The 25506-nt window shown below is 44.1% G+C and overlaps 1 protein-coding gene across 2 annotated transcripts in view; it reads right to left on the reverse strand.

Annotated features, from left to right (window-relative positions):
- The window catches only part of PDE9A (phosphodiesterase 9A), a 117935-nt gene that overhangs the window by 69930 nt on the left and 22499 nt on the right, over positions 1-25506 (reverse strand). For both annotated transcript variants that reach the window (XM_039520886.1, XM_039520885.1), the window contains exons 3-5: positions 17926-18035; positions 2115-2185; positions 230-307 (exon numbers count right to left, since the gene is read on the reverse strand). In XM_039520886.1, the coding sequence (XP_039376820.1) occupies positions 230-307; positions 2115-2185; positions 17926-17994 (218 nt within the window). In that variant the 5' untranslated portion in view covers positions 17995-18035. The remainder of the gene's footprint in view (positions 1-229; positions 308-2114; positions 2186-17925; positions 18036-25506) is intronic.

The raw sequence follows: 25506 nt of genomic DNA on the forward strand, positions 1-25506 counted from the left end.
TTATATGCAGTAGTTTTTCCTCAGATAGCTCCGCCTACTTTAATAACAGGTAAAATTAAAAACCAAAGAGGCATTCGTGTTATAATCTTGTGCCCAACTTCTGCTGACAGCTACCTCCCCCTACACAGGCTCTCCTGTCACGTTGCACAGGAAAGGTGTTTGTGGCTAAGCAAACCCTTTTCCCTTGGCTTGATGCTGTTTTACAGGATCGAACCCGCCTCAGGCTTACCTCTCTGAGTTTGCTGGCATTGTTGGATCGATGGATACCATGCAATTATCAACCGTCAAAAGTGAGATAGTTGTGTTCCTGAAAGACACAAATCAAAAGAGGTTTATTTAACCTAGAAAGTGATAGTCCTGATTCTGCGCTGCCTCAGACCTTGCATTGCACTGGTATAACTGGCTAAGTGGGCTTAAAACACTCCCATTCTGAGTAGCTACAATTGCACCCATTTTGAACCAGTGTAGATGACTACACAAGGGGCAAGGCCATGGAAAATTAAGTCCTTAATGGCTATGTTCTGTACAGTACAACCACAAGAGACATTTGTGACTAAAATGCAACTGTACTCTTGTCTGTCCCCAGAGGGAACTTTGCTCCCTATAAAATCACATATGCTGTGCTGCTGAATAATCAGATACTGACTTCCACTGAGGAGGTATCATGATTTATTGACTTGGCAGATATATACTGACTGAGTTAAAAATCAATAAAAATACTTACCTTGAGATAATACATACAAAATCCAACCCCCTTCATTCTACACAAGTGATTATCAGTGTTGTTATTCACTTCTTTTACAAAAGGGAACTCTGAAAGTGTTAAAGAAACTCCTTCACAACAAACAAAAACAAAACAGCAACAGCAACTGAAAAGAGGGCAATGTTTTCTGAAGATTATGTTGCTAGTTTTGGCACCACAGACTGAAATGGGCTCACCAGAAGCTTGTCTGAAATTAGTGAAACTTCAGCAGCCCTTTGTACGGCCCTATTTAAAACAAACCATAACCCAGCCTGTTTAACTGAAACCCTCCTGTTATTGTCCATGAATGGCTTACGTTGTTAAACAAGGTTTTCCGAGTGACAGTGGAAGTGTTTGACATCACAGGCAAACGACAATTGTTGATCTCTCCAATATTAAAGGAGGGGTAATAGCAAGGATAAACAGCAAAACTTATTGGATTCCATCCCAAAGTTTTATGTAAATCATAGTCAATAGGATTCTCCAGATGCCCACAGAGTTAACCACACTCAATAACCCTGTGATTTAGTGATTTGTTGTTGTTTTTCTTGGGTTTTGTACTGTGGGCATGTACATCTAAGGGACATCCTCCTCCTTTCTGCATACCCCTTTTCGAGGGTCCTGTGATGTCCGGGGAGCAGAGGGAACTGGACTCCAGTGCACAGACACAGGGCTGCTGGCTGATTCCCCCAGATTCATGGGTGAAACCTCCGGCCAACTCCTTTTGTGGAGGATAGGAACACCAAACTCTATCCCAAATGAAACAATTAACAAGAAACTCCAGGAGTGGAGACGCATGGAATTTTTAGACCACGCCCCCTCCATAGAAATAACCCAAATAAAGGAGAACATGGCCTGGAACAAGGGACTCAGTGACATTTTTGTTTGTTTGTCTCACTTGTGTACAATTCTAGTGGGTACTCTGTTTGGATACCAGGAACCTTGAACAAGATTGGTATAGTTCTATTTGACAGTGCCCCAAATGTAAAACTGGTATCCTTGACTGGGCTTGTCTGTGCACAGTTTCTCAAAACACCCCTCTCTTCTATTCTATTCCTTATACCAGACCAATATTGTGATATCTGAGCACCTTCCAATAGAGCATTAAGCCCTCTTCTATTTATATTTATGCATGAATTACTGGTACCCCAATTTCTGATTCCCACTTACTGTAACTTGAGATATGCCTGAGATGCAAAATCCAAATCTGGGTTCAGGTCTGGATTTTGAAATATCTTCTCCTCTTTCCAAAACTCAGGGATTGTTGGGTGAGGGGTTCCATTTTGGGGTGACTTCTGAATTGTTCTGAAGAGGGAAGGAACCAAGGTGGAAGGTGTGTTAGCCCTTGTCAAATGTGCCTAGTGATACCTACCTTGGTAACCCAGTTGCAATGCAGAAGAGGTCCACAATATCTCTGGAATTGCAGTATTTACTGAAGACCACCTTCCAAGCAAAACAGCAGCAGTGAAGAAAAACAAAGACAAAGAAGAGAAGGGATGGTTAAATTCCATCGGACATTAACCTCATGTACTGGCTTTATGTAAACAATCATCCTTGCTTTTGAAATATCTGATTTGCCCTGTGTGTTGGAATTCTTTCCTCCTTTTCTTCTCTTCCCACTTTTCTAATTCATTTATTTTCAATGAGAAAGCAGAGGAGGAAAGGGGATTTTGCAATCCTAACCCAACTATCTACAAATATAGCATACGGTACCTGAAATGATAGCAAAGAAACTTTATCATACACAATCTAGCTAATGATCATGACCACATATTGTAGAAAGAAACAATTGTAAGTGCTGAAGGATGTCTATATAATGGGTTAGATCCTCAGTGTCAGTAGGCATTGGTTAATTCAAGTCAACAGTGCTGCACTGATTTATATCAGCTGAAGATCTGGTTCTGTAATTTAGACAGAATGTAATGTTTTCCAAGTATGCCAAACTTCCCACTGTAATGTACGGCACTATTGCAGTACTGTTAAATTAGCAGTTGAATCCACTTGAGACAAATTCTAATTTTTCCCACTGCTGTTGATCCCCAAAGAATGCCCTTTTTCCTTTTACACACAAAAATGATGTTAAAAAAAACCACTGTTAAGGTTGCAAAGACAATCCTAAAAGATGTCAGTTTAAAAATCTCCAGAAGTCAGGAAATGCTGGAGTTAGGTTTTCCATGCCACCCCTTTGTGCATTTGCATTATGATACAGTCTTTAACTACATGACCACATACTATTTTTTCCATGGGACCCCAGCATCTTTCAGTGCACAGGATAGACCTGCTCTGGAGATGAATCATGATTATGTAGTAAAGAAGGCTGTTGTCTGTCAGACCCCTGCTTCATTTGTTGCAGAAGTTGGAAGGTACGGGGAAGGGGATTGCAGGAAGAGAAAGGACACACTCATGGTCTTCCTGTAATCCCCTGCCTCATTCCTTCTGCCACACAGACCTCTTCCATTTGAGTTAACAGAATAACTGATAGCAGTAGTAGATTATCATCCTGTATGTGGACCAGCACTAGAGGCGGGACAGGACACTTTGCCAGTGGGTTTCACACATATTTACTGACAACAGAGGAATGGTGAGACTCAAGGATCTTGCTTTCCATTCCAGGCTCTAATGGGGAGTGTACTCTACTAGGCATGGATTTTTCTGTTTATTCCCCTGCAAGCATGACCCCTTCTCCAGCCTGTTCCAATCCTGTTGCTTCCTCACTCCTGGCTCCTTCTTCCAATCTCATTCTCTTTACTTTGCAGCTCCCAGTCTCCATGTCTCAGGCTTCTCACTCCAGTCCCAACCTCTTTGCTCAGCCAGTCCCAGTTCTCCCCTCCTGGCTTCTCATCCAGTCTCCCTCTCTCCTCCACCCTGGCCTCCAGTTGTTCCCTCCACCCACATTCCCAGTCTCCTTCCCTAGTCTCCTCATCCAACTTCACTGTTCTCTCTTGCTTCCCAGCTCTTTGAACCAGTCTCTTTGTCCAGTCAGTCCCACTTCTCCTGTGCACCCAGCTCCTCAGAGCTCTCTCCCTTCCCTGGTCACTTCCTTCACCCTGCCCCCACTCAGTTCCAGACTCCTCCCACCTACTGGCTTGCTCCCCATTACCTTCCCTGGCTTCCAGTCTTAGTCTCTCTCCTGCCCCAACTCCTGATCTGAAACACGTCTCCCTCCCCATGGCCTTCCCTAGCTCATAATTCCAGTCTCTTTATTCAGCCAGTGCCAGTCTCCTTGACCAGCCTGCCCAAGTCTCCCTCTCCCCACCCCACCCCACCCCTCCGTCAGCATGCAGCCCCCCTCAGGCTCCTTGTTCTATCTATTCTCCCTCAGGTCTGGCTCTTTCCTTGCAGCACCGTCCTCCTCACTGCCTGGGCCCAGCAGAGGGGCCATTAAGAGCCCAGTGTCTACTTTCAGTTCCAGTGCCTTGGCTCTGATTCAGCTTGGCCTGGAGCAGCCCAGAGCTGTAACTGCAGAACAAGTCCTGCTCAGACCCGGGCTGTAATGTGCTCATGGAATCTTCAGGGGATTTAGCCGCTAAAATCTAAGAAGTCTCTACTGAGCATGTGCAAACTGAAATTTTTCAAAGGCTTAAACCTTGGCCAAATTTGGGCAGATTTTCACAGAGATGATAAAAGGTACATCCCTGACACAAAGACCAAATTTCAAGTCCCTGCTCCAAAGCAAGCTCCCCTCCCCGCACCCCCATATCATTTCAGAGAAAAGGTCTCAGAAGTTGTTTAACCAGGGCAAAATTTACGGTTTCCTAGTCTTGTTCTCAGATATGGCTGAACAGTTTTGGTTGAAATGAAACTAAATAAATAAATTCAGCCTGAAGCAGACATCCAACACGGACCATTTCAACCCATATAGTCAAAGTTTGGCAGAATTATAAGCAACTGAAAACAGGGTCTTATAATGCAAGGTGTCAGGCAATCTTAATAGTAGGTGGTGCTACCAGCCCCACCTATAAGATCAGGACTCAATCTTGTACTGATGCTTGCAGCCCTAAGCATTCAAAAAAATCATAAATTAGGCCAAAAATTAGATTGGTTTCAAAATCATGAGATAAAAGTATATATACAGATATTGGGTTCTTATTTGCCTTCTGGTTTTTGAGCCTTTAGGGTTCATGTCGGCAAGCTTTTCTACACAACCCTGGGGCAGAAACTTAACATTTTCCCCCTAGACAATGAAAGTTGAGATTTTCACATAATAAAAAGATTCCAAGAGTTGGGGATTTAAGAACACACACCACGTATCACAAAAGTCATAATAGAATTTTATGAGTTGGCAATGCACAGGATGTGTGAGACTAGGTAAGATGTGCTACCTTTTAGAGGAGATATTTAAACAATGTTTCATATCCCAGTCTCTGGGAGAAATTAAAAACCTCATTGTAGTGGTGGTGGCATGTGGTTTTTGTTAGTGGTGGGGTTTTTTAATAGTAAGAGAGAGGGATAAATGTTAGTGCATTTCCCCACTCATTCAGGTATCTAGATTAAATTTACAGGATTGAACAATTAGATCGTTAAAAACCTGAGGCAGATCATTACCAGTTATTACATGTTATTTGGAAAGTAATTGGCATCAAGAGTCAATTTATCCTATATGGCTATTTTGATAATCACCACAGTGATGGACCTTAGTTTATTACAGTCCAGCTGCAATCAAAGCAATAAATAAAGGTTTTAAATATATTTTTAATCAGATTTAGATATAGCTGAAATACTGCTCTTAGCAAAAGACAGCATCTTACTGAGGTGCTAGCTACTAAAACTGTCTGACACAATATTACAAGCCCATTACTGTACAAACAACTGACAAATGCAATAATTTAGGAGATGATGACAATTGCAGCTGAACTCAGAATGAACTTTTGTGACATGCTGGGAGTGCTATTTCAGGTGTCCGGGGTTCTCATTCTGAAAATCAATTATTAGTGACCAGAAACTGGGATAAGAGTGGGATAAGATAAAAAATATTCAGGAAGCACTAAAGGTCAGAAAGCCAGCCTGTTTCATGAAGGAAAACACAGGGCTTTCAATGAAGCCAGGATGAATTTTTAAAAGTTCCAGATAATAACAAAAGAGTGCAAAGTTATATTTAAGTGGACTATGGGCTAGAGTCCTAATTTTCTTGGTCTTTTAAAAGTTTGATAGAAACTGTGATTCATAAATCACTTGTTGCATTTTGATAAGGAGCTCGAGATTTAGTTGGGGCTTGGTCCTGCTTTGAGCAAGGGGTTGGACTAGATGACCTCCTGAGGTCCCTTCCAACCTTGATATTCTATGATTTGAATGATTGTCTTTAGGGTTTTTTTCTTTAATCAATGATTTTATGCTATAAAAGGTCTTTTCCTTTGTCAGCTGCTGAACTCTTCTGATTGGCTTCCTTCTCTTTTCAAGCAAAGCAGTCAGCCAGCAAACAATCATTTCCCAGTAAATATACAATTGTTTCTGTGATTGCCTGCACATTCTTACCCGCAATGAAGTAAATGGGAGTTTTCCTGGTGACTTCTCAGTGGGAAAAAGGTTGGGCCCTTTGTTTTGAGACTGAGGTGGTGAGTTATTTTGCCCTAAGGCCTGATTAATGAGCTAGTAGTATCCTTTCTATTTTACATTATGTGTAACTTGTGCGGGGGGTGGGGGGAAATGGACTTTGAGCATGTGTGTGCCATTTATAGCCCTAGCTCAGTCTGAAAAGCCCATTCACTCAGAACCCGCTTTTATTACACAGACATTAGCAATTTTTACCATCTATAGGTGAACCACAGCAATATTAGCTTGTAAACATCCATTGCCACACAGGGTGACCAGACAGCAAGTGTGAAAAATCAGGACAGTGGATGGGGGTAACTGGCAAAGCCCCAAATATTAGGACTTTCCCTATAAAATTGGGACATCTGGTCACCCTAGTTGCCAATGGCAAAATGATTAGCCACCGACCTGTCACAGTCTGTGGTAACCTGCTTCCAGATGGCAATTGCAACTCACTTCTGGCCTCTCTCAGCTGCATGTCCCGGTACTTAAAGTCCAAGGGAAGCTCATCACACACTCCAGAAAGGCATATTTCCTCATACATAAGTTCTAGAACCACTAACAGTCAACATCCTAGGTCCGCATGATAATGCAGTCCCATCGCTCTGCTTGTGGTCCTGCTCCAGAATTGCCAATCAGCTTACTGGGATTCCACAGCTATTAAAAGCTGCATCAGCTGTCTCCACTGCTCCATATCTGCATGCAGCCTGCATGATCTCCTTAACAAGCCCTACTGCCATTGTTTTCTCAGGATGACGAGTGGCTACTGAAATGCCCTCTGTTGTGTCTGATGTCCTGTATCCATCTTGAGTTGCATTAATGCTAACATCTCAGAGTAGGAGCCATGGTTACCCATAGATTGGGACAGAGGTCCACTCTGGACAGAAATCTAGAGAATGCCAAACAAGAAGTACTTCATTGAATTGGTGGGCTAAGACCACTTCCACACAGGTGCCCAGATTGTCCCAAAATATGAATTTATTTTTTTGGAAGCATAGAGTGCGCAGCTTAGAGCAGGACTAAGAACTATGGGATGTGCTCCCAGAAGTTCTACGGCCTTACAGGCATGAGTACAGTACCAGTGTGGATGCAGCAATTCCCCTGTGTCTTTGCAGTGTGGACACTCACACTGCTGCTAGGCCAACCTGGGTGCCAATCACTTGAGTTACCAAAATCATGTGACTGTAGTGAAGGGTGCTGGATTGGAACTCTGACTGAATTCTTCTACTTATCCATAGAAGAGATATAGCACAGGCAGTGGCAAGTCAGGTTGCCATACACTATCCCAGCAACACCCTGGAGAACGGACATCTAGGGTTTAGTGGTAGGTTGAGGCAATATAACCATTCAGTCCTTAGTTTCTTTGTTAACTCCATTGGCAAGGGTGACATGATTGTGTGGATTCTTATCTGTTGGGAACTCGACTGGAGCCACTAGGTTCATTTCAAATAGACCTCATGTTGTAGTTACCAAAAGTTGCTACAATTTTGGACTGGACTTGAACTCACCAGTTTGAGATAGAAGGCTCTATATTTCACCAGCTATTTCCTTCCCTGTCCAGTTCCTTGCAGAAATGCTGTCAAAGTTCTCTTTATTGAACTATCAAAGCCAGCTCAGTTTAGTCATTTTTATTCTGGTTCTATTTTAACAACACTCTAAAGGTGGGGGAGAGGACGCTAGAGCATTCAGTCTGAATTTGCAGATTGCTAACTTCAAGATCCCCAACCATATATAAATCCAGTTAACTGCCTCTCCCTTGTGCATGTGCCAGACAGCAATGGAAGGAATATAATCCTCAAAAACATTATAGCAACTGCACATAGTTGCTTCCCCGGTTTTAGGGTTAACATTTGCTACATTTCAGTCCCTGTTGCCCCCTTGTCTTTAGAGGAATTTCCAATAGACTTAGAAAAAAGGACAGTGAAACTGGTCATCATTTAATATTTTGCACAATCATTTTAATAAGCCTCCAACAAAGCCAACATGTAGGCATTTGATTTAAGCACAGAATATGCTCAGGTTGCTTCTGAGAGTAACATGAAACAAGGAAAGAAAGCAGAGTGACTAATGAGATGACTGAGACTTTCTGGAGTGGAAATAATAGTTAGATTAAGCGTGCAAAGAGTGTGAAATAGGCCACTGAGTCAGCGCTAATGCTTATTGACTGGGTTTTGGGTCATAGCCACAATGCTAATATTTCTGTAACATTTTTAGACAAATGTCCTTTCTATCTTAGTCCCTTGTGTACAGCTCTGGTGTATGTCAAAGATCTCATGGTACGTTGCAGAGAGGGTAGAAATTAATAACCCGTGTCTTGCCCAATATTCCCACTCAATAAAACACATTTTAATATTCAAGGCTGAGCAGGAGCTATTATTAAAGACACAATAACTGCTCTGATTACACGTAGTCTCTACTCTACCAGTTTACAACTAATGACTTTGTATTTCACTTTGGGATATGGATACTATGAGTAGGAAACAGTGTATAAACCCAAATTCTGTTCTATGTTTTAGCTTCAGAGTAGCTCATCTTCTGCATGTCAGAATTCTATCCCTTATTAATTTTTGTTGATAATTGGATTTTGTTCCAATTTTTCAACAAGCATTTGAATTTTTTCCCCCCCCTGGTGAAATTCCTAATTGAGTAGTGCAAAAAATACTTTCGAAGCAAGCCTGTGCTTGGCTTCCAGCCCTTTGCATGGTAGCATCAACCTCTTGCATCTGAATCAGTACTCTTAGGTGATGTATTTTTTCAGTCAGTAAAATAGGCAGGATCACTGTCAAACAGTATGGGGTTTGCGACCTTTTAGAACTAAGTAAAATGCTAGTGTCTGTAGAAGAACACTGCAGCATAGCGTGTGTCGTACAACATACCATAATAAGCCAGCAGATGGTGCCTAAGTGCAAGCAGCCAAGTTTTGGTGGCTCAGTTGCCAAGAGGGGCAAGAAGCCGGAGGATTCCAGAACAGATGGGAGAAGTAGGTGGAGAGGCAGGGGGGAGAAGCGCCTCGGTGGAAAGGGAGAAGGACTGTGTTGCACTGGGTGTGGGTGTCTGTGAGGCCAAGGAACAGGCCTGTGATGAACACTGCTAGACTGCAACTGGTGGTGAACACTTTGGATTCAGACTCATATGTGTCCCAAGGGCAGGCGAAGGCTGAGTAGCCAAGGAGCAAGGGTACCCTGACAGGTCAGAGGTCCAAACTGAGCAGCCACTGAGCAGCGCACCCCACATTTCTGCTTTATGTGCACCACTGGTGTGATCTGAGGCCTCAGGTGGGCTGCGCATGTGTGTGAAGGTTTTGGGTACCTTTGGGGGGCCGGAAAGGGGAGGTATGGTACTATTGTTTCACTGTCGCTGTTGAATTCCCTTCAGTCCCCCATCCCCTTTCGGCCCATCAGTCTGTACCCATTCCCTTGCTTATATTCCTTTATATAAATGGTCTCAGAATTCCTGTGTGTGAAATTGGGCCTTTGCGTTAGGGGCCTCTGGATCCATGTAAGCAAAGGGGGTTTATGCCCAAACCAAAAAGAGAAATAGCATGCATCTGAACCTACCTTAGGACATCTACCAGCACCTGTGTCCAGCTCAGAGAAGGGGTGCAGAGTTGGCACAATACGATTATGCCTTATTGTGTAATGTTTCTTGTCCAGGCTGTGAAAAGTGTTACTGAATTGCTTTAACAACAGTTTTCACAGAAGAATTTTGAACTGCTAAATAGGAAGACTGATGTGATGTTTCTCTCATCATGATTATCCTTTCCTCTCCAATCGCCTTACATGGCTATATCAATGTGAAACAGGAGCACTTAAATACTACTGTGTTGAAATCACTGAGAAAGAAGAAACTTTTTCTAATTCTGTAATCAAATGGTGTTCTTGAGAAGCTGAGAAAGTACTGATAAGACTACCTATCTTATCAGTTATATTTCCCAAACATAGATATGAGCCCCATCTAAAACTTCACTTCTAAATACCAAGAGTTTATGAGTGTTTGAAATTCAGATCCAAGTAGTGTAACTTGAGCCTATCCCTATCCAAAATATCAGGTTGTTTCTCCTTTATTTCCCAACCTAATTAATAGTTGGCCCAGTAACTTCACCTCTCAGTGCCTCAGTTTCCCCCATCTATAAAATGGGGATAATGATACTTGCCTCTTTTGTAAAGTGCTTTGTGACCTACTGATTAAAAAAAACCACAATTAGAGCAGGGTATAATTATAATTGGTAGTCTTGGTCTGAACGATTTCAATGCCTGTTGAGCGTGGTTAGGATACAACGCAACACTGAGCTAGGATGCTCATGTTGTGTTTGCGACTATCCTACTAAAGTTTTAAATGTTCTATTCAAAATGTTATGCCTGATTCTTGTTTTATGCAGGTGTAATTCTAGTTGGGGGTAGGGGAGAGAGAAACAGCAATCCAATAATTTAAACCTTCCACTAGCTTTTTATATTGCCTATGTATCAGACAGAGAGGTGGATGTTAGATCAGTTGGGGCCCAGAGATCTAACACCTATGTGGGTCAGTCTTGTCTCAAGAACACTGGCAGATTCTGAGGATATTCACTTCAGCACAGTACACAGATTTACAAGAGTAAATGATTACTTTTCTAATGATACCATGTGATTCTGAAATGAAGCACAGAAGCCGGAAAGATCCTGCGTATTGTGATTTCAAGAGACACAACCATATGATCAAACATACTTTTTACCCTTTGCTACTTTTTAATATCCACAAACTGAGAGGTTTGGAAGAAACATCTTCAGGTGGAACCCTCAGTAAAGAGAAATTATCTGGTGGGCACTTGGTGATGTGCACTGGTCAGTGCTTAATTTGTAATGAAAGAGTTACAACCAATTAGGTGCTGGGGTTCAAGCAATTTTTTTTTTTTTTACTTTCATAACAGACACAGCAAGTCCAATGGTGCTGGGGCTCTGAACTGCCAAGCTGAGAGGTGCCCCACGTGGCTCAGCTCTGGAACAAAGTAAGCACTGGCACATGAGATCTCCAGGCTAGATTCCTGGTCAGGAATGCCTTGAGAAGAAGGAGTGCTGCAGAAGCTGTGTGCTTTGTAGAGATGTAGGGACTGGTACAGGAAGTGATGAGAGCTCGGTGTGGATCCTGTGCAGTCCTTCTGGCCAGAAGGATGGTGTCCCTAAACGTATGCCTTCGAAGTGCTTGGAAGAATGCTTGGGGCTCTAAGGCCTGGTCTACACTACGCGTTTAAACCGAATTTAGCAGCGTTAAACCGATTTAACCCTGCACCCGTCCACACAACTAAGCCCTTTATATCGATATAAAGGGCTCTTTAAACCGATTTCTGTACTCCTACCCAACAAGGGGAGTAGTGCTGAAATCGGTATTGCCATGTCGGATTTGGGTTAGTGTGGCCGCAAATCGACGGTATTGGCCTCCGGGCGGTGTCCCACAGTGCACCATTGTGACCGCTCTGGAAAGCAATCTGAACTCGGATGCACTGGCCAGGTAGACAGGAAAAGCCCCGCGAACTTTTGAATTTCATTTCCTGTTTGCCCAGCGTGGAGCTCTGATCAGCATGGGTGGCGATGCAGTCCCAAATCCAAAAAGAGCTCCAGCATGGACCGTACGGGAGATACTGGATCTGATCGCTGTATGGGGAGACAAATCTGTTCTATCAGAGCTCCGTTACAGAAGACGAAATGCCAAAGCATTTGAAAAAATCTCCAGGCTATGCTACAGAGTCCACAGCACAGTGCTACATGACAAGCGTAACGGAAAGCCAAAGAATCAAATGGATGCTCATGAAGGGAGGGAGGGGGTACTGAGGACTCCAGCTATCCCAGAGTCCCCGCAGTCTCCGAAAAGCATTTTTATTCTTGGCTGAGCTCCCAATGCCTGAAGGGTCAGGGTATATGTTGTCAATTTACACCCTTCCCCCCGCCCCGAAAGAAAAGGAAAAAAAACGTTTCTCACCTTTTTTCAATGTCACCCTATGTCTACTGCATGCTGCTGGTAGACGGGGTGCTGCAGTGCTGAACACCAGCATCCCCTTCCCGGTGGCAGATGGTGCAATATGACTGATATCCATCTTCAACATCAGCCCGTGAGTGCTCCTGGCTGGCCTCGGTGAGGTCGGCCGGGGGCGCCTGGGTAAAAATGGGAATGACTCCCAGTCATTCCCGGCAGATGGTACAAAATGGCTGGTAACCGTCCTCATCATAGCAACTGGAGGCTGAGCTCCATCAGTCCCCCCCCTTTCATGTCTAAAGAAAAGATTCTGTACTGCCTGGACTATCATAGCAGCTGGAGGCGTACTCCCCCTCATTTTATCTCACTAAAAAGTCAGTGTTTCTTATTCCTGCATTCTTTATTACTTCATCACACAAATGGGGGGACACTGCCACGGTAGCCTAGGAGGGTTGGGGGAGGAGGGAAGCAACGGGTGGGGTTGTTGCAGGGGCACCCCCCAGAATGGCATGCAGCTCATCATTTCTGTGGGATCTCTGGGGCTCTGACATGGAGCGGCTGTGCTCTCTGGTTCTCTAGTACACTTGCCCCATATTCTAGGCAGGACTGACTCTATTGTTAGACAAAACATAAAGAAGGGAATGACCCGGGGAGTCATTCCCATTTTTGTCCATGCGCCCCCGGCCGACCTCAGCGAGGCCAGCCAGGAGCACTCATGACAGCAGCAGACGGTACAAAACGACTGATAACCATCATCTCATCGCCAATTTACAATGGCAGACGGTGCAATAGGGATGGTAACCGTGTCTGCTACCTTGCAAAGGCAAATGAATGCTGCTGTGTAGCACTGCAGTACCGCGTCTGTCAGCAGCATCCAGTACACAGACGGTGACAGTGACAAGGCAAAACGGACTCCATGGTTGCCATGCCATGGCGTCTGCCAGGGCAATCCAGGGAAAAAGGGCGCGAAATGATTGTCTGCCGTTGCTTTCACGGAGGAAGGATTGAGTGACGACATTTACCCAGAATCACCCGCGACACTGTTTTTGCACTGGGATCTCAACCCAGAATTCCAATGGGCGGGGGAGACTGCGGGAACTATGGGATAGCTACGGGATAACTACCCACAGTGCAACGCTCCGGAAATCGACGTTAGCCTCGGTACATAGATGCACACCGCCGAATTAATGTGCTTAGTGTGGCCGCGTGCACTCGACTTTATACAATCTGTTTTACAAAACTGGTTTATGTAAAATCGGAATAATCCCGTAGTGTAGACATACCCAACCAGCTAAACAGAGATACCACCTTTTAAGGGAATGCAGAAGGGAGCATTAACTATTGATATGATCCCCTCTTCCAAATTTCTGAACAGTCTGTTTTAAACCATTTTTTACTCTAAAAAATATTCACTAAGCTGTACTGTACAAATAGTTTAACATGTCAGGGTGTTTTAGAATGTCCATTGCTTAATTTGCTGCATTAATAACTAGACATAAAGAAACTATTTTATCAGCTTCCTTGAATTCACTGAAATGTAATGAGTCAGAGGGAAAGTTGAAACAAATTACTTGAATCATGAACTGCACTATTTTTCATGGGCTGTTGTCTTTAGGGGTCTACCATCAAGAACTATGGCCCTGATCCTGCAGACAATTATTCCCACGCATAACTGCAGTGGTTCTCAACCAGGGGTACATGTATCACTGAGAGTACACAGAGGTCTTCCAAGGGGTACATCAGTTCTTCTAGAGATTTGCCCAGGTTTACAACAGGCTACATAAAAAGCACTAGCGACATCAGTAGAAACTAAAATTTCATACAGAATGACTTGTTTATACATCTCTATATACCATTACACTGAAATGCAAGTACAATATTTATGTTCCAATTAATTTATTTTATAATTATATGGTAAAAATGAGAAATTAAGCAATTTTTCAGAACTAGTGTGCTGTGACACTTCTGTAATTTTTCTGTCCAATTTGGTAAGCAAGTCGTTTTTAACTGAGGTGAAAGTTGGAGTATGCAAGACAAATCAGATTCCTAAGAGGGATACAGTAGTCTGGAAAGGTTCAGAGTCACTGCAAAACAGTAATCCTATGGGCAGGGCCGCCTGGGGGGGAAAGCGGGGCAATTTGCCCCAGGCCCTGCCCCACGAGCCACTCTGGGTTTTCGGTGGCACTTCTGTGGTGGGCCCTTCACTCCCTCTGGGTCTTCGGCGGCGGGTCCTTCAGTGCAGCGGAAGACTCGGAGCGAGTGAAGGACTCGCCACTGAAGTGCTGCCGAAGCCTCAGAGAGCCGCCGTGTGAGTACAAGTGCCGCAAGCAGCGGAAAAAAAAAAAAGAAGCTGCGATCAGCGGCACTTAGGCTGCTCTACTGCCGCCGCTTCATTCTTCAGCTGCATTCGGCGGTGGGTCCTTCCCTCCGAGACGGACCCGCCACTGAATTACCGCTGAAGACCCAGCCCTGCCACAGGCTCCCTGAATCCTCTGAGCAGCCCTGCCTATGGGTACTCATATAGGACTACTCATATGAATAAAGAGCGTGTGAAAGTTGGCCGGAGTACTTCAGAAAGAGATCTGGGGGTCAGAGTGGATCACAAGCTAAATATGAGTCAACATGGTTGCAAGAAAAGCAAACATCATTCTGGGATGTATTAGCAGGAGTATTGTAAGTGAGACACGAGGAGTAATTCTTTTGCTCTACTCTGTGCTGATTAGGCCTCAACTGGAGTATTGTGTCCAGTTCTGGGCCCCACATTTCAGGAAAGATGCGGACAAATTGGAGACAGTCCAGAGAAGAGCAACAAAGATGACTAAAGGTCTAGAAAACATGAACCATGAGGGAAGATTGAAAAAATTGGGTTTGTTTAGTCTGAGGAAAAGAAGATGAGAGGGGACATGATAAGAGTTTTCAAGTACGTAAAAGGTTCTTACAAGGTGGAGGGAGAAAAAAATGTTCTCCTTAACCTCTGAGGATAGGGCAAGAAACAATGGGCTTAAATTACAGCAATGGAGGTTTAGGTGGAAATAAGGAAAAAACTTCCTAACTGTCAGGGTGGTTAAGCACTGAAATAAATTGCCCCGGGAGGGTGTGTATTCTCCATCACTGGAGATTTTTAAGAGTAGGTTAGACAAACACCTATCAGGGATGGTCTAGAACTCTAGATAATACTTAGTCCTGCCATGAGTGCCAGGGACTGGACTAGATGACCTCTTGAGGTTCCTTCCCAGCCTACGATTCTTTGATTGTACTGCTGGGTTCTCAAACACTTTCATTCTGCAGACTACCAGGATCTTAATATACTGAGCGCCCTGGTCTAGCAGTTAGAGTCAGGTCATGTACCAGCGTTGTGCCTCAGTTTACCTAATAGTACACTTACCTGCTAGGATGTGATGCTTAATTAAATGTGAATGTTTTCATTAACAGCTCCTCAAGTGTAATGTGCTACATAACAGATCCTCAGGCATAATACTCAATGAGTCTGATTGTCCTCTGACTTAAACTCGTGTAAATGAGGAGTAGCTCCACAGAAGTCAATGGTATACTCCAGTGCAAAACTGGTATGAGGTCAGAATCAGGCCATTTAAATGCAAAAGTATTTATCATCATCATCATCATCAGATGCCCACCTCCATTACAATACTCTGAAATGTTCATCAGTACAGTCAAACTTTGGGGCTAAATTGTTTCAGACTCAAACAATTTTATAATGATCGTATTTCAGTAGTGGGTCAAGTAAGGAGTAGTTCAGCGTTAGTTTAATGAGCTGCCTCTGGAAATCACAAATGCTGCATTCCTTGGAAGATTATGGATTCCTTTTGTCTAATTATGTCTTTACTCAGGAGGCATGAGGCTTTGCGAAATGCTCTGCTTACCCTGAATGAACCCCCATTTACTCTATATTTTTACTGCAGGAATCCTTCCAAACATTGCACAGATGGAATTTCACATCTGACAAAAGAAACAGATAACGTTTATCGAGCAAAATTTATATTGCTTGAGTTTGCGTTGCTATTTCATGCAGTCATGCCTCTGGAGTGTTCTTCTGCAATACAATCACTCTCCAGAGACTAATCCTGGGAAATGCTCAATTTTTAGCAGGAGGAAGTGACAAGTATTAGTTAGTAAATATGATGTAAATGCTCTTGATCTTTTAAAAATAAAAATTAAAATCTTTGTTTTTCTATTTTTGAAGGTGTTAGGGAACTTCACACAGCAAGTGTCATTTCCTTGGATTATTAGGAAACTAGCTCTGCTAGACTGTGGCAAAACATAAATCCTCCCTCCCGTTTAACAGAGTTTGGATGCTCCTTTCTGCTAGTGACGAAGAGCTGACAGCAACAGAGATTTCACCTTCAACTCAAAGCCCCCAAACTGATGAGGTGATAATATTCTGCTCTGGGGAAACTTGTGCAGCTGTACATTATCCAAGATCTTATTTTGACTACATGCCTGATTCTCTACGGACATGCTTCTGTGAGCTTATAGGTGACCAGAGCAGTGTGGGGGGGGTGGGGGTGGGGGGAACTGCAGGCAAAGGCGACGCACTTTGATACGACTGTAGGCAGCTAATCCTAAATTACACCTCTACCTTGATGTAACACTGTCCTCGGGAGCCAAAAAAATCTTACCGCGTTATATCGAACTTGATTTGATCCGCCAGAGCACACAGCCCTGCCTCCCCCCGAGCACTGCTTTACCGCGTTATATCCGAATTTGTGTTATATCAGGTAGCGTTATATCAGGGTAGAGGTGTACCTGTTTATAAGGTCATTTAAAACATGGGGGAAATGCACACTGCTATTTTTTTTTTTTTTTGCAAAGGAAAAGCTGAGGCTAGGTGAAATAATAATTTAGGCTTGAACCTTAAAAAGATGGCTATTTTGAATTTTGCAAGCCACAGTAAGATCACTCTAATAGCTTACTGTCTTCTATTTGCTGTATAAGATAAGGTACTTGATTTGTGGCTGAAAGATGATCTAGGATAAATTAGCAATAGAAACAGAGTGTTTATGTGTAAAATGCATAAATATATGTAAAATGTCTAATATATTTCACATATTCTGAGCTGTATGTTTTTTAGTTACTAAACATTCCTCAGAGCAGGGAAAGCATCTTCCTCTATGTTCTGTATAGCACTGAGCACACAAACAATATCTGAAGTTTTGATAAAAGTTTAATGATATGGAAGAAGGACTTTGCCAATGTTATTGGGGATCCCTACCTGTTGCTACAAATACATAATACACTATAATAATGAAATAGCTTCCTATACCATTTAAAGTGTATTTTAAAATGTCTTCCTGCCATTAATATCGGTGTGCTAGACAATCTCAAAATAATGCAACATAGCTTCTTTTCCAGTTACTATTGATCATGTGAAAACCAGGAAAGCACCTTTCCACATGCAAAACTTTGCAAACACATACAGCAATCCTGGAAGACTATTAAATCAGGAATTCTCACACACACGCCCTGCAGCAAGAGTCTCCTAATTGCACTTTAAAAAACCCCCCAAACCCTATATTCATTTGCAAAACAGAAGTAACTCAAGAGCATTTTACAAAGAGTCAAGATCCATGCCAGAGCTGAATATAAACACCTTTTATAGCTTATAGGTCACATACTAAATACAGCCTGCCATCATTATTGCTGCTGCTTACTGAAGGAGACACCAGTTTGTGAAAAATAAGAAAAAGTACCTTTTGAATTCTTCCATCAATATCCAAATAAATACACTTGGGTCGGTAAGTTGAGGAGCCGGATCCCATCTTGTTACAGTTGGACTTTTACTGTACTTTCTTAGTGTCAGCTATATAGCAGGAAAAAGGGATTAGCCAAACAACGCTGAGCCACCTCTGCCAGACCCTTTAGTGTCTTTGCTCTTCTCTAGACCACAGTCTCATGCTATGAAGATCCCTCCTCTAACAGGCATGCATTTTGCTGTGGCTGTGTGCGCGTGTGCCCCCTCCTCTTAGTTTTTCTTTTCTCTGACTCCAGCTGCCTTGGACAGGGAAACACAAGCTTCAGATCCTGTCTTCAAGTGCCCTCCCGATTCCCATAGCAACCCCCTTTGACTTCAGAGCTGGGAGCCTGTGGGCAATCAATCTGTAATGCTGTACTGGAGAGCGGGGTTTGATTAGTTGCTTTCAACACACAAGACAAAGTACCACTTATCACTCGGAGAATCCTCTACATTAGACTGCAGTCAGTGTCACTTATTTTTATGGTGAAATGGAAACAGAATAATCAATTAACATCTATCCTTTCAGTTGCCTTTCTATGCATTTTAAGAAGTGTGACAGACTCCCAGCTGCACTGAACGGTGACACAACCCATTTTAAAAACACCATGTAGCCAGAGCTGGGACTGACCCAGCTAAAACTAAGTAGTTTCATTTATATACCGCCTTTGTTATCATTGCACAGAACACAAGCCAGGCAAGAAAGAGTTACAGTAATAAAGTTTGAAGAAAACAAACCCTGCCTGTTGCTATTGACTAATGTCCTAAATGCAATTCCTCTGTTTAAAAGAAATTTAGGTAAATGTTAAGTACTCCGGGAAACGTGTACCATATTTGAAAAAACAGTCTAAAAACTGGAGGAAGCAATACATTTGCTGTTTGATTCTAAGAGAACTCCAAATGCCATCTGCTGAATATCTGTCTTGTTTTGCATTGTCAGTGTCTATGGGGAACAAAAACAGTGGTTGGTGATTCTCCCTGGCAGTGTGAAGAGACTTTGAGACAGCAATTCCTCTGACTTCACAAGGCAGACATGATCAGGCAAACTGTGAGCAGGCAGTGCTGCTGAAAATAGCGCATTAGGTTACTTTTATTTCTAAGTGCTTTCTGAGGCTTTTAGTGCTTCTGCAGCTGAGTTAATAAAATATTTCACTGACTTTTGTGTGGCAGGCTGAGAGAAACTATGGAAGATGCGAAACGGTGGATGCACTGAGGGCCCAAATCTGCCTCTCTGATTCACATGACGGCCCTTATTGTATGAGCTGATGTTAATGGGACTACTTGTGTAGTGAGGCACTCCTCAGTATGAGTAAAGGGGTCAGAATTGGGCCCTAAGTAACTGAGGAAGAGGACCATGGACAGAGTCAAAAGTGAGCCAGAACCTGCAGGTCTTATTCAAGCAGAACTCTCATGGATGTAAGCGGGAGCTTTGCCCAAGTAATAAGTGCAGATCAGACCCACAAATGTATCAATACCACCCTAATAGTGTCGGCAGACAATCTTTATAAATGATGAGCTAGAGGTCTTTATAAGATCTCAGAGTTTAATAAACCACTTTTATTAGAGGGTCTACTCTCGTATTTCATAACTGCATTGTAGATTTATAAAAGTTGGTTGAAGATAAGCAGATTTTTAAAATTCTCTTGTAACAAACTTCATGACAGGTCAGGAGTAGTATTTGAATCCTGGCCATTTAGCACCAAACTATACAACTCCAATACTTGAAATAAAGGAAAACCTCCATTACATAGCAGCAGTAGTAGGCTGTTATTTATAGTGTAACTCCTGGAGGAAAGGGGCATGACACGAATGGGTATTCACCCACGAAAGCTCATGCTCCAAAACGTCTGTTAGTCTATAAGGTGCCACAGGACTCTTTGCTGCTTTTACAGATCCAGACTAACACGGCTACCCCTCTGATAGTTTAGCAACATGTTTCACTTTCCCTGCTGATTTGTTTAGCACATTATTCTGTTACTGAGGCTCACATGCATCTTCATATATTCAACCAATAATCTTGGGGTATTAGTTACATCACTCACCTGTTTTTGTGTTTGTCTAGTTTGATCAGTCCTCTGTTCTTTTCAAAACACTTTGAGCTGGAGAGAACCACCCCTTATCCCAAGCATCCAACCAAATGGAGCATGTCTAGGTTAGCATTCAGAAAAATGCAAGAAGTTCCTCCAGTTCTCATTTCAGAACTGGAATGAGTTCTGTCCATGCATGTGTAAGTGGGGAAATGATTCCGCTATGGTGGGGAACTTTCCTGCTTTATACACTACCCCAGTGAAATGGGCTAGCAAAAGGATCTGAGTCAGGGGTGGACAAACTATGGCCCAGGGGCCACATCTGGCCCTCAAGCTCCCACCGGGGAGCAGGGTCCAGGGTATGCCCCACTCCGCATAGCTCCCAGAAGCAGCAGCAGTATGTCCCCCCTCCGGCTCCTATGCATAGGAGCAGCCAGGGGGCTTCGCATGCTGCCCCTGCTCTAGGCGTCACCCCTGCAGCTCCCATTGGCCAGGAACCACAGCCAATGGGAGCTGCGGGAGCGGTGCCCCTGGCTGCCCCACCCCAAGCCCCTGCCCGAGCCCCGATTCCCCTCCTGCCCTCCAAACCCCTTGGTCCCACCTGGCGCACCCTCCTGCACCCCAAACCCCTTATCTCCAGCCCCACTCCCAGCCAGAACCCTCACCCCATCCCACACCCCAACTCTCAATTTCGTGAGCATTCATGGTCCATCATACAATTTCGGGACCCAGATGTGGCTCTCAGGCCAAAAAGTTTGCCCATCCCTGATCTGAGTCCTCGCTTCCACTTCCTTTACCCAGAGGCCTGCCTGACCCCAAGGGCTCCCCTTCCACTCTCCTGTGTGGCAGAGTTCTCATAACCCCACCAAGGCTGGGCTCAGGATTCCTGGGGGGCTCAACCCCCATCCTTGTCGTGGTTACTTAGGGCAGGGGGGCTAGGGTATCTCCACTCTGGGGTGCTCTCTGGAATGTAAGGGAAGTTCAGTCTGTTCCTCACAAGTCCCAGGCCTCCTTCTCAGGCCCTGGCTGTGCTGCAGGGATGCTGCGGGCCGGACATTTGCTCTGGCAGTGGCCACATGCCCTCAGGCTCTAGGTGGCAGAACCCTTCTTCCCAGTGTTGCCCCTGCCCCGTCGGGGTTATGATCCCCCTCCAAGTGTGGCCTGGAAGGCCTCTTGGTTGGGGGCATCTCCCTGCGTTGGGCCTGCTGCCCAGGGTCTCCCTCGCTCTCCCCAGCTGCTCCCCACACCCGGCTCCGGACTGCTCCAGCCCCAGCTCCAGCTCCACCACTCTGCCTCAGCTCCAGATCCTCTCTGCCTCAGCACGGCAGCTGCTCTGCCTCCAGCTCCCTGGGCTGCTTCTCTGGCCTCTCTGGCTCTGGTTGCTGCAGCTCTCCTCCCAGCCCACGTTTGCTCTGTGGGCTGCTCCCAGCTCTGACCTGCTTCCTGGGCTGCTTTTCTGGCCTAACTCTGCTCTGTTCCCCAGCTCAGCTTGGGCTCCTGCTTTCTCCTTAGTTCTGCTCCACTCTGTCTGACCCAGGCAATTCCAGCTCACACGGAGGACAGGACCTGGGGCAATGGCCTCTTCCCATTGCCCCTGGGGACTGTCAGTCTCAGGGTCCTGATTTCCCATTGACCCTTCCCATTACTTTTAGTACTGGGAGCTAGCCAACCAAAACACCCACACTGAGTTTTAATAAGAGGACAACAGTCCTCTGACGCATGCAACTTCAGTCAACTTCAATAGTATTTCTAACAACCTTTGAGCCTAGTTTTTATAACCTGACTTCTATTTTTGTAGAGACACTAAGAATTACTATTACAGCACCTCATCCAAACTCTCTATACATTGAAAAGCACCCATTTGCTTAAAACACTGGTGAATCATAAACATCAGTGATAAGAGACCTAAACATTAAAGATGAGAGGTGACAGTCCATCTCTGACAATATAGGATTGTATCCAAAAGTACATTTTTGGTAGTGTTCTGTTCAATCTAGTTATAAATGTTCCAAGTGCTGGACTGATGGACCAGTTTCTTTGGTGAACTATTCTTCTGTCTAATGGATGTTCAGGTTAATGAATTTCTTCATAATACTCTGCCTAAATTTCCCCTCTGTTAACAGTGTCCCATCACTTCTAGTTGCATCCTTTTGTGCCAGCCTAAATAATTCCTCTCCTTCCTTGGTGCCTGATCCAAAGCCCATTGAAGTCGATGGAAAGACTCTACTGATTTTTGGCCATTGCGTCAGTTCCCTGTGCTTATGTTATTCATTTAGCTAATGCTTAGATTGAAAAAAAACACCAGCTATTCCTAGCACTAGGTGTGCTAACATGTTTTAAATAAAAAGGCATGAAAATACAACAAAAATAAACAAATAAAATATCTCTGAAAGCTCCCTACCCACATGACAGCAAAGATCAACCAGCTGCTAATTCCCCATCCCTCTATACAGTTCAGCCCTCCCTCAAAGCTCAAGAAAATAAATGCACCTTACTCTTCAGAATGTGTTGTAAATTCAGACTATTGTATGTGTGTACTGCAGCTGGAGAAGTGATCACCAGCTTGGGTAGACACTCACTAGCTTTGATCAAGCTAGTACACTAATAATAGATTGTAGCACCAAGTAGCATGACAGGCTAGCTGCCTGAACACATGCCTAGGTCAGGATTGTACTCAGGTAGCTTCGACTAGGGAGAGGGGTAGTGAATTCCAGAGGCCAGGGCTGTCGTAAGGAACCTACTGTCAGCTCCCCTGTCCTAAACCAAAAAGGACTCCAGCTAGAGTGTCTTCACTGGCTGTAGCATGGGGTGATAGGCAAGTTCCTAGCTCTTCAGGGATTTATATAGGACAAAAACCAACAACTTAAACCTTTCAATAGCAAGGTTCAGATTATTTTTCCCCAGAGATACGAGTTTGCATTCATCAATGTTGAACCTCATTTCGTTATTTCCTGCCCATATTTTGGCTCTCTCAGTCCTCACACAGACATGGTATCATTGGTGAATGTCCTGAACATGCTGTTTACTCTCTCTTCATGATTATTAATGAAGATGTGAGGAGATCAGACTAGAGGACCACCGTGGTCCATCTTGGCCTTAGAATCTATGATAAGCATGACTGGACCCAACACCAATCCCTTTCGTACCCCCATTGATCTCTCTTCTGACTTGATGGATTGCCATGTACCATTTCCCTTTTCTTGTGGCTCTAGAATTAAAGAACCACTAAAGCCATCTAATCCAGCTCCCTGCCCATGCATATTATTCCCTACTCTACATTTACCAGCGTTTTGTCCTCCAGCCAGTTTCGAATCCATGTGACTGCATTCCTATCCCAGACAACTAGAAGTAATTTTGAGAATAAGACTTTGGGCTTGTCTACGTTTAAAATGCTACAGTGGCACCACTGCAGTGTATGAGTGTAGATACTCCCCATGCCGACAGGAGGGGTTCTCCCATCAGCATAGGTAATCCACCTCTTTCAGAGGAAGCAGCTAAATTGATGGAAGGATTCATCATCACTTTAGTGCACAGTCTGCACCAAGTGTTAGTTCAGCTTAACTATGCTGCTCAGGGGTGTAGATTTTTTACACCCCTGAGCAACATAGTTAAGCCAATTTAATTTTCTAGTGTGGACCTCAGACCTTTGTGACATTGGGTTCAACCATCCAGCGCACTAGAGCTGTGCCCAGCAATCCTGGCAAGGGAGGCAAAGCCATCAAGGGGAAACTCCTGTACTTACAGAAAGCACTGCTGGTTCTCTAGCATTTACACAGGAAAGACAGGATCACAGTTTTTAAAGCTTCATCTGAAAGAGAGAGACAGAGAAGTGGAAATGGAAATGTAATTACCTGCCTCAGAAGCACGAAGGGCCAGACGCTGGTCTTAGCATGATTTGAACCAACCTTTTCAGGAAGTTTAGGTATTTCTTGGGATTAGGTTACCTAGCCATCCCTCTGGCTAAAGAACAGGGAGGGTATTAAAAATAAATCAAACATTTTTCTAGCCTATTTTGTATCTCTGCCTCCCATTTTGCTTCCTCTGCCTCACCTGTGTCCTTTTTCCAATTTCCGAGCTTCTACTATGAGCCTCTCTCAGGTCCGACTTTCACATGCTCCCCTGAGGGCCTTGTCTTATTGCTTTAACTCTTCCATATTTTTTTTAACTCTTTCACTTTTTCCTAATGCATCGTTTTCGTTGCCCCGAAACTCAAAAATGTCCCTCTCAATGTCCTCCCCTGTCCCCAGTTATCTCTCTCTGAATCCATTTTTCTCACTCACCTCTCTTTTAGGGTTTTTTCCCCTTAGTTTCTTCACTCTCACTCCTAGATTTCCACCCCCAACCCCCTTAATCTGTGTTTTAGGGCTTGTCTTCACAGGAAAGTGTTACACATTATACTGGGATAGTGATACTGGGCATAACACAGCCACCCCTGCCCCATATGTGGATCCTCTTATTCTGGAATCGGAGAGGGGTTTTTTGGTTTAGCTTAAACCCCTTTAAATTCACACCTTCACTTATACCAGTACAACTTTCCCATGTAGACTAGCCCTTATGCTTTCTCTCCTCCCATCTCTTTCATGCCTTTGCCATTTCCCCCCTAGCCAGCACTGGAAACAACCACATTTGACACTGATTACACCCTGCTGAATCAGTGATCACAGAACATTTCTAAGATATCATTGCACCTGTCTGTCCAGGTTGCCAAAGTGCGTGTTCAAGCCTTCATCCTCTAGCACCTCTACTATTGGCACCAGCCACATTTCCCCTCTGCCAAAAATCCATTCAAAGGGCTGCTGCCAGGATCATCTTCCTGGCTCACTGCTTAGACCTCCTTCCCCTCCTCTTTGTACCCTCCTCCACTAGCTCTCCCTGCTCCAGCCAAACTCCTTGTCTTTGCCTTGAAGGCACTTCATCACTTAGTCCCCCACTACTGATCAGATCTACTCACTTAGTGAGACATCAACCCCTTCCTTTGCTCCACCAGTGACACCAGCCTCAATCCGCTTCTCCCTTATGCAACTTTGTGTGTTCCCCCTAGCCAGCCCTCCATGTGTGGGGGAAAAAATACCCGTTAAAATGTGCAGAGCTCCTTTAAATCCTTCCTTAAAACCTGCCTCTGTTGTGATGCTTACAAATTGCTACCATCTGGCATTAGTTTGGCAAGTGAAATTCTGAGACTTCTCCTTTCATGGTAAACTCTGTGGTATTGTTACCAAATCCCCCACCTCCACCCCTGTTTCATACAAATGTTGTATGCGGTCTACCTTGTAGTTTGCCAGCTCTCTGGAGCTTTGACTGTCTTTACTGATGCTTGCCCTGTCCAGAGCCTAGCACAATGAGGCCCTAATTCTTGATCAGGGCTCCTAAATGTTACTATAACATAAATAAATACATAATGATGATTTAAAAGCTGTAGCCTGTATACCATTTCATTGTCCTTTAGAACTACTACTTCACTAGCATACCAAAGACTGGCAGATGCCAATTATTGGGTTCTTGCACATGAGAAC

Source organism: Mauremys reevesii, linkage group 1 (assembly GCF_016161935.1).
Source record: "Mauremys reevesii isolate NIE-2019 linkage group 1, ASM1616193v1, whole genome shotgun sequence".
Taxonomy (NCBI): Eukaryota; Metazoa; Chordata; order Testudines; family Geoemydidae; genus Mauremys; species Mauremys reevesii.